Source organism: Squalius cephalus (assembly GCF_949319135.1).
Source record: "Squalius cephalus genome assembly, chromosome: 1".
Lineage (NCBI taxonomy): Eukaryota > Metazoa > Chordata > Actinopteri > Cypriniformes > Leuciscidae > Squalius > Squalius cephalus.
In genome coordinates, this window is record NC_137122.1 from 16,658,254 (window position 1) to 16,668,634 (window position 10,381).

Below are 10,381 nucleotides of genomic sequence, written 5' to 3' on the forward strand. Positions count from 1 at the left end.
TCTTCTTTAAAACAAGACCAACCATATGTCTATATTCCAAAGAATTCTTGAATTACAACCATATAAGTTTGGATAATGATTTTCATTTCTCAGAAGCTACTCAAAATACCCAGGACACATCGAAATAAAAAAGGAGACTGCGCTTTTGCTGTAGTATTCCTAAACTTTGGAGCATTCCTTTAAATACTTATGGAGACACTGTTGTACAGGATTTTAAAGGGCAACTCAAAACACATCTGTTTTCAATTACTTTTAATCAGTGACAATTATTATATGTGTTGCCTATGTGATGTTCTTCTCTCTTTGTGTGTTCTGTGTGACATTGTAAAGCACTTTGGTCAACTTGTATTGTTTTTATTGTGCTATATAGATAAAGTTGCTATTGCTATATTGCTATGGAAACTTCAAACCACACATTTTCAATTAAACATCTCAATAACAACTTCTGTAGATGTATGACAGACATAAAGTCATACTGGTTAATTATAAGTGTAATAATGTGTAATGGCTGGAAGTCAGTTGTAGTTCTTGTGTTCCTCTATTTTCTGTTCTCGTGTTCCTCTTTCCTTCAGTGATTCTGCTTGTTAACAGCAGGTGTTCATCACTAATGCTCAACAATCACTTACATATTCCCTTAACCCTCTGGGGACCAAGGTGTTTTTGGGGCCCTTGAGATGTTCTGACATGCCTTGACATTTGTGCTTTTTTCAGTTATTTATAAACATGTTAATGGCAAAGGTGTAAATTCACTCTATATAGCACAAACAGGGCTACCATAATATGCAAGCAACGTGTACACTCTAAGAAAAAAAGGTACAAAAGCTGTCACTGTGGCGGTACCTTTTCAAAAGGTACACCTTTGTACCTAAAGAGTGCATATTAGTCCCTCAAAGATACATATTGGTACCAAAAGTGTACATATTAGTACCTAAATGGTACATATTAGAACCCTTTTGAAGGGTACTGTCCCAGTGACAGCTTTTGTACCTTTTATTCTGAGAGTGTATGTAGATGTTTGTATTTTTAAGAGAATAATGTTTATGCGTGGTTATTGGAAAAAATAAAAATGAAAGTTGCTGAAATAAGACCACAAAACACATATTAAATATGTGTCCACAAGACTTTGACTAATGAATGTTGTTCCTTCGAGTTCTGGCTTCAAAATTATGTGAAAATAGTCTTGCTTTATCGTTCACATAAAACAATACATTGATATAAATTGATGTAATACAGGTTTTGCTTGGAAAGCCAATATGCGAGGGGGCGTGAACGAGGAGTGGTTTACACGTGAGAATACAATGTCCCACCCCCTCTGCATAATGAGCCATTCATTCAGGTGTGACACTGACTGAGCCACAATGCAAGGACAAAATATATATTTAGAAGAAGACTTATATTAACCATTTAAGATTTCGCTTACATCTATCTTGTAAATATGTTTTGCTATTTTATTAAAAAGGTTACAATTACAACAATAATTACAATTTCAACAATATTTCAAGTGTACTCTTTCTTTGTAAAAAAAAAAAAAAAGATTATAGGCCTTCATTAGTTTGAATATAGCCAACATTGGAACATCTAACATCTTAGTCTATGACTTTATTTTTGACAAAAATAGTATTTTATATATATATATATATATATATATATATATATATATAGATAGATATGAGCAGAAATTGCTAAACAAAAGCTTATTTGATGTGGCAGTATATTCTACAGTAAAAACTGTACCCAAATCTAGTCAACAAAATGTTGTCTTTCATACTTCGCCTGACTGTAACGTTGTTTTTATGAAATATTAGGGCATATAAATGTTAATTTGCAGTTTAATACGTTGCTTATACAAATACATTTTATTTCAACATATTTCAGTCGATTTTTACTCATCTCAGTAGGCTATAGCAAAGCACTTTATTCTTTCACACACAGACGCGCGATTCATATTTAGGCTAAACAGTCTTTACAAATATGTACCCTTCATTCATCTCACAGAAATATTATAGAAACGCAATTCATCTTTTTGCGGTTTACATAGGCCTACACTAACGTTATTCCATAACGTTATTCCACATTAACACTTGAGAAAAGATAACAGTCTACCTCACTCCTCAGCGGGATCTATTGCTCCTCATATCAGCACTGTTCTGAGGAAACTTTTCTCCATAAGGTAGGCTATATTATGCCTCACTCGCGGCGCTTTGTTTACAGCTGATGTGGGCGTTTCACAGGTCTGAAATGGTTCTCAGAATTTGCGTTTGAATAGCACGCGCTCTCCGGGGAGTGGTCACATTACTTTTGAATAAGCTCGTAATGAGCTCGACTGGAATCGTTCTCTTTTAATACCGATTTCACAAGCTGAGAATATTTGTTTTTTATATAAATTACTTAATTTAAAAGATGCGATCTCAAGCTTTATGCCCGTGGGTTTGTTTGCCTGTTTGACTGAATTTTCGCGGAGTTATAGATCATTTTCGAACGCGTTTCAAATTGGACTTCACTGACAGAGAGAGTACAGAAATCGCATCATGTTAATTTTTCTTTATTTGGCAAAAAGCAAAACACTTTATTTTTATTGTGAGTATACAGAAAAAAAAATAGAAACTGAACAGGATTGATTGATGTATTACACCACATGTGTCAAACTCAAGGCCCGCGGGCCAAATCCGGCCCGCCACATTATTTTATGTGGCCCGCGAGAGCATATGGGTGTCTTAAAATTAGGGATGCAACAAAATTTAGGCGGCCGAAAATAACATTTTCGGTTTTTGGCCGAAATATAGGCCTAGGCTACTAAAAAGCCGCCGCGCCCCTCCGTGTTCGGCGATGGTTTGACTCTGGCTCAGCGTGTTTTATGACTTTGCGTGCGAGTCCGCTTCCGAAGATGCATAACGATGCATATCATTCCGTTCCCCTCGGTTCCGCTGTGTGTGTGCGCTGTGCTCTCCGCTCCGTGTCCACAGCGCGTTCTACTCAATGTTCCGCAAGCAACCTCCGTGTGTGTGTGTGTGAGTGTTGCGAGTTCTGCTCACGCTCATTGGAAAGGCAAAGTCCGCTTAAAAAACGTGCCGACATGAAATTTCTCTGGACTTGTTTCTTTTTGCAATTGTAGCCTACTACTGTGCTGTAACATGGTGTATAGCCGTGCTGGGCAACACTGGTAAAATTACACGAATCACGATCCTCTCGTTCACTGGTCCTCTCCCTGATCTGCTCATGCTCTGACAAAAATAGCTTTGTAGTACTATAGGCCTACTTTATTTTGACAATTGGTAAAAAAAATTCTGTTAAATCTGATTCTGCTGCATAGAACTGATTAAAGAATAATATATTGATATTTTATATTATTTTAAAATAGGTCCCAGTATTAGCCTTTTCACCATTTGTATCACTCCGCTTGTCTGTGTTTGCGCCACTTGCATCATTAAGCCAGTAGGTGGCGACAAGTGACTGTCTTTAGGAGTGAACAATTGAACTTTAAACTGATTAGTTTTAAAAAGATTGCACTGGTTTTTGATTGAAATGTAACATCTATGCAAAATAATCCTTGAAAGATTTCTCATTTAAGGCCATTCTCGTTTGGAATATGTGATTGTGTATTGTCAACAATAAGCAGAAACATTCTGCATTTCCATTTTGTAGTGTGGATCATTCATTGCAACATTTATCCTCATTCTCATTTTTAAGAATCTGTTATCTTGAAAAATAATTTATGCTACTGCCCACTGACATGCTTTTAAAGCTATTGTTATCCCCAAAAAAATTTGGCCTTTAAACACCTTAAAATGCACATATGTAGGTCAGAGAAATCCAAAATTTATCAGGGGAGCATGCCCCCGAACCCCCCTAACTACCTCACATTTGAATACGCATGACTGTGTGGTATTGTGTGCTGGTGTGGCTAGTACAGTGCCAGGGCTGAATTTTTGAGCCAGTTTGCCCCTGCATATATACAATAATACAATATTATCTGTATCAAATCATTATTACCCAGTTTCGGGCTCATCCCCTGATGTTTTTAAAACCTAGAAACACCCCTGCAAATGCATATACAATATTTGTAACTTAAATAAGTAATAATCAAATAAAGAGACAATATATTAACATTTTAAAAGTCTTACAGTTACAACCGGCCCTTTGAGGGCAGCCATAATGCTGAAGTGGCCCTCAGTGAAAATGAGTTTGACACCCCTGTATTACACGAAAATGAAAGATCAAAATTAACAGAGCATTTAGTGTTTATTTTACATTGCTAAAAAAAAAAAACGAGCAAAACGCGCAGGCGCGTTTTTGGTCCCCAAAGGGTTAATTATACACTGCAACACTGTCTCAGAAACACTGATCACCATAATGGTTTCTATTTTCTTCAGTGATTCTGCTCATTAACATCAGGTGTCTTCAATAATCAATTAATCATCACTCAGTTAATCACTTAAGTATCGAATTAACTCTAACACTGAGTCTGTGTTTCTTTAACACTCTGCTGATGGTTCCCATATGAACATGGTGTTAAATTTCACTGACAGTAGAAATGATGCACCCTCTCATAAACTACCCAGTTGGGTTATAATAACCAACTGCTGGTTTGCCAAACTGGAATAAACTGGATTGGTAATTTTGTCTTCTGTCCTAAGAGAAAACTTCTTGAGGTGAGTTAAGCTTTCTGCAAATCATGCTTAATAAACTGGATGTCCCTCCTCTGTCATTTATGCTGTTGTTTTCTTCTAGCACTCTTGCTCTTCATTGTAGTCTTCGTCTATCTCATCTCTTTCAACACATTATCTTCATGCCCATGTATCCTCTTGATAATCTCTGTGGTTGATTACAAAACATTAAGTTCAAGAACTTATCTTTAAGTTACAAATAAAAGTTGAGTTGAGTTAAATTTCACTGACAGTAGAAATGATGCACCCTCTCTAAACTACCCAGTTGGGTTATAATAACTGCTGGTTTGCCAAACTGGAATAAACTGGATTGGTACTGGATTGTCCTTCCTCTGTCGTTTATGCTGTTGTCTTCTTCTAGCACTCTTGCTCTTCATTGTAGTCTTCGTCTATCTCATCTCTTTCAACACATTATCTTCATGCCCATGTATCCTCTTGATAATCTCTGTGGTTGATTACAAAACATTAAGTTCAAGAATTTATCTTTCAAAACTTTTGCTCATCTCATCCTGCTCTACAAAAAAGAGGAAGGCAAATGTATTTGTTTCTACATTAACTCCATTTTAAGTAATGCAGGATCTTTCCAAGCCGCATTCAAGCATCTTTATATGGCATTAACTTAAAAGCAAGCAAATAATATTTCTTTGAAACAGGTAAACAGCAATATCCATATCCAAAACACGTTCATGAGTTGAAGAAAAATAATTCTGAAAGTGATTCCAACAATATCGCTTCTCTATTCCTATTTTCGTTGTGGTGTAAACTCTACTATCTTTAATATTTAGAACGATCTTAAGAACTATATATTTATCGTTATCTTAATAGTTATCATCCGTGGTGTGAACAGGCCTTAATACTGTTATTTCTCACAATATGACATGTATAAAACATCAGTAACACAAAAACAGACATTAATGACACTCATCTTCATCAACCAGTACAGATAAATAACAACAGCAGCATAATATGTATTGAGATTTATATTAGAGGCAGACATATCATAGAAGAAGACATGCTGATGTTTGTATGAGTATCTAAAGTTTTTTCTTACAATGTATTTAAAAATTTAATTCAGAATGTTTGATATCTGGCAAGAAAGCATTGCTGGTGAAAATCTAATATTATCAAGTGATCACTTTTGATCACATTAGTAAATTTTTCTTTATGATGATGAGTGATGTATCACCTGACCATCTTTGTTAGCTAATAGTGAACAGAGTTTATTGTTAGTTAATAGAAGCCACTAAGCAAAATTATGTTCAAAATACATCTTTTCAATGTCTTTGTCACAAAAGCGTACGGTCAACATTCCTTGTTCATCATCACGTCTATATCAGACGTGCAGAACACGTCAAAAAAAGACGTCATAAAAACTTTTATTCTGGCTCCTCAGTGGACGTCTCTTCAAAGTACGCTTTTGTGACAAAGACGTAGAAAAGATGTCTTTTGAACATCATCTTGCTTAGGGTAGTTACTAGAATGTTAATAGTGCATCACTCGTTTGTTGCAGTGTAGTTATTCATTAATGAAGTAACAGTATTCAAAAGTGTTACCATTCACAGTATATTCCAGTAGGCTACTTTCTCGAAAACAACAAATATTACCCAGAATTCATTGTTTTCTAGGGTATCTAGGGAGAATGGTATGTTACGGTCAGAATTTGGCCGTTTTTTTTACAGCAAGGTTTTACAGTGTGCATATTTGCTGATGACCGCAACAATCCTCCATTCATTCCAGGTGAACAAAGAGCATCTTATGAAGAGTGTGAGAAATGTATAAACCATGTACATAAAACATGCACACTAATGCAATTACAAAATTACACTACTGAGTAGATGAACAATAAACATTTATTCTGTATTCATAGAACACAAGTAAAACAATAATGGTATATAACAGAAGTGGCTCAAGTACAAACTATACAAAAGCATTGTTTGTACAGGAAGTGAGAACATGAGCATGTGATGGATGATGCTGATAAACACACTCCCCTCCAGTATATAAAAAAGATAAACCAGGGCTCCGCTTCACAGCGCAATATCCAGACGTTGATATTGATCTACTGAACTGGTTTGTGTCACAAAAATACAAAACTTTGAAATAATTATTTCTGATTAATTCAGTTTCAGTATTCGTTGAGGAACAATGGCGGTCTGGACTGTCTACCTGTCTCTCTGTCTTCTCATGGCTTTGAGTGCTTCAGGTAAGAGCATTATTCAACGTTTCACATCATTACTGTTATTTTAACATGAATTGTAGCACACCTGGGACTCTGTAATGACTAATCAGAAGAATGATCTAATACAGTATGTGCACTAAAGTAAACCTGAGTTTGTTTCTTTATTATGATAGCATTTAGACAATAAAACAACAACAATTATATCAGATAAATTTATTAATTCATATTAATGTATTGTATATTTTTATTGTTGACAATAAAAAAAAACATATACGCATGTTAAATCTGTAGTATATTTATTATTATTATTATTTATTAGTAGTAGTAGTAGTAGTAGTAGTAGTAGTAGTAGTAGTAGTAGAATAGCAGTACCACTACTACTGCTACTGCCATTAGCCTTTCTGTTTTAAAAATGTAATATTTCTTTCTTTTTAAGTGGAATCGTGGCCTGACTACAATAAACATTCTTTTGGAAGTAGAGATTCTTTTGGAAGTAGAGATTGTGGCGGTAAGGCTTCTCTTGTCTTCTACTTCTCTTGTCACAGTCCAAAAGTCAAAAAACCTTTGCATTTCTCTATCTTAACAAGTGTGTGTGATACCTGATGATCATGTTCTCCAGCATGCTTTAAAAATATTCTAAAGAGCATCTTGGAAGAAAGAAAATTTGACTGAAAAACAGGTTTGCATGATTAATGTAAACAAAAACTAAAAAATACTTATTTGATTAGTGCAAAATCTTAAATGTCTTTTCACATCATGATGTTTCTCTATTAAAATTAATGTTTAATCCTTTGTTTATTTAAGGTAGACTATGTAGCTTTTTTTGTTCAAAATATGCAATTTTAAGAAATGAGTCAATACATAATCAATCCTTCTTACAAAACATGATTCACTGATTCACTATGGTAAGCCTGTTATAAGTGTTTATATTTTAGACCTGTCGGAATGGTTTTCATGGGGAATTGCGTACATACATCACTCGCCCGTGCGTGTCTCGTCATATACGTAAATAGAGAAGAGTTGATGTGTGTGAGTGGCAGGGGTTAGCTTTCACATGAGCAAGAAAGGAAGAGATGGAGCATCAAAAACCCGTTTTAAACAAACACCGAACAGAGGAGAAAAGAGAACGAGACAGAACTCGTAATAAAACAAGAATCAACATCAGCTTTAGGAGATAGAGAGAACTGAGGGGTTTGAAATGTTGTAAAAGCGAAGTGGAGATGATGGTGTTTTTATTACTCAAAGGTGTTTTATTGAACAGATAGACTGTCTAACAGAGTTCACTGTAAAGCATCTATTGTGAAGCGTCGTCTTCATCTGCACTGTCACGCAAAGCCGAAGCACGACCACAACAATGTCGCATGCCTTTGTGTGTTTTAACCGGTAAAGGGACAAAAGTTACACACTGTACCTTAAAATTCTTAATTTAATTACATGAAAGGTCATTAATGGTAAAAATGAAATAAAAAATAATAACATACAAAACTTCCCTTTAACAGTGTGTCGGGCTGGATGGTCTGCCTATAGATGCAGATGCATCAGGTTTTTCAATCAGAATCAGACGTGGATGGATGCCGAGGTATGATACATTCATCTTCTAATATGACCTAACAATCATAAATGAATATTCTTGGTTAAATACAACTTAAGCTCTGTAAACATCTGTGACACCTGTCAATTATCACCGGAAAATAATTTCAACTTGTTCCTCAGTTTAAAAACAAAAAATGTTATCATGAGAGTAGTGTGTTAGGATCACTTAAAAACTAGATTAGTTATATCTAATCTATATATACAGTATAAGCAGAACCTTTTCTACAAAAGTAGTCCCGCCTCAAAAGGCAGAATTTAGACTTCACGGGTAAAATAATACATTTGAAGGCATGTCACAGATTTTGGAAAATAAATTTAAAATATATATATTTTTTTTTATAAATAGTGGTGTTTGCTCATGTCTCCGCCTCTACAGAAAAGCTGTTTGGTCTATGATGGGAACCTTGCTTCTGTGCACAGCCTTGGGGAGTACACTTTTATACAGCGCCTGGTTAGATCCGAAACTTACACCTCAACTCGTGCCTGGATCGGAGGCAATGATGCTGTTCAGGTATGCAATTCTTTTTTTGATCATACTTTTTGTGCTACTGGGCATTAACAGTTACATTTACATTAAAACAAATTTTCATTAAAACATTTTTCAAAATGCATGAAGATATTGTTTTTATAATTTTTTTTTTTTTTTTTTTGGTCCTCCGAATAGTTAGTTTAGGGCATTGGCAACCATGAGATGGGCACCACTCACCATGATCATGGCATACAGGAGTGTTTGTATTGTGAAACTTGATGTGAAATCGATGGCTGATTTGATAATTGAGTAATTTAGCCCTGCCTTAAATATTTTTCACATGTTCTTTACTGATACCCTTTCTGTGAAATAATTTCTATTCATTTCTGTTTAGATTTCTGACATTTTTAAAGTGGAGATGGGGTTAGGGTTCATGAGGAATCATCTTTTAGATGAATAAAGATCAAATTAAGCCATGTAAGCTGTGGACATAAACACAACTCTGTTCACAGGAGGGAGATTGGCTCTGGAGTGATGGAACCCAAATGAACTTTCAAACATGGTCACCTGGAAATCCCAATAACGATCTTGAAAGTGAGCACTGCCTTGAGATGAACTATGACAGTAAGTAACTGATGTTAATGCTCATAAACTATCTAAATAAACATTAATTCTTTAATCATTCTTCATTAAAGGGTTAGTTCACCCAAAAATGAAAACTCTGTCAGTAATTACTCGCCCTCATGTTGTTCCAACCCCGTAAGACCTTCGTTCATCTTCGGAACACAAATTAAGCTATTTTTGATTAAATCTGAGAGTTGGATCACTCCTCCATAGGCTTCTAAGTGATTGAAACTTGCTGGCCCAGAAAAGTTATTAAAGAGATCGTTAATATAGTCCAAGTGACTACAGTGGCTCAATATTAAATTTATCAAACGACGAGAATACTTTTTGTGCGCAAAAATAAACAAAAATAACGACTTTATTCCACTATTCATTTCCTTCTCTCTGGGTGAACTATCCCTTTAATTTTTCATAATACACAAATGATAAAAATAACTATTTTGTTCTATCTTGCAACAGATGGCAACTGGAATGATGACGAATGTTCTGAAACGAAGCCGTTTGTGTGTGCACTGAACCAGCATAAGAAAAGATCAGTGTAGAAGAAACAAGCAACTTCGACTCATTTACTTCCCTTTAGAAATGTTCAGTGGAGGTAATAAATGTGTTTTAAAGACGGTTAATTGTGTTTGTTTGATTGTGTTTTGTGAATGATAAGTTTATGACTCAGTGACACCTGTTAAACACCATTTTATAATTTGGGTATCACCCTCTCTCTCTTTTCACACTAACACACATTAGAATAAGTAATTTGACATCCTAAAATGGCTACCAACAGTAAAACAAAACCCCAAAACACATGGAGATTGCTAGAATAAATCCCACAAATGAATAAATAATTAACCTGTATTA

General features: G+C 35.1%; 1 protein-coding gene across 2 annotated transcripts; it reads left to right on the top strand.

Annotated features, from left to right (window-relative positions):
• The first annotated feature begins 6,692 nt into the window (after nucleotides 1-6,692).
• Nucleotides 6,693-10,147, top strand: LOC307166727 (galactose-specific lectin nattectin-like). Of its 2 annotated transcripts, XM_079885330.1 has the most exons (6): nucleotides 6,693-6,867; nucleotides 7,280-7,351; nucleotides 8,343-8,422; nucleotides 8,813-8,947; nucleotides 9,418-9,529; nucleotides 9,989-10,147. In XM_079885330.1, exons 1-6 carry the CDS (start codon nucleotides 6,810-6,812, stop codon nucleotides 10,069-10,071), a joined length of 540 nt encoding a protein of 179 aa, XP_079741456.1. In that variant the 5' UTR covers nucleotides 6,693-6,809; the 3' UTR covers nucleotides 10,072-10,147. The 2 variants fall into 2 exon arrangements, with proteins under 2 accessions (XP_079741456.1, XP_079741457.1); XM_079885331.1 differs by lacking the exon at nucleotides 7,280-7,351 and having other exon boundaries at nucleotides 6,730-6,867.
• The last annotated feature ends 234 nt before the right edge of the window (nucleotides 10,148-10,381 follow it).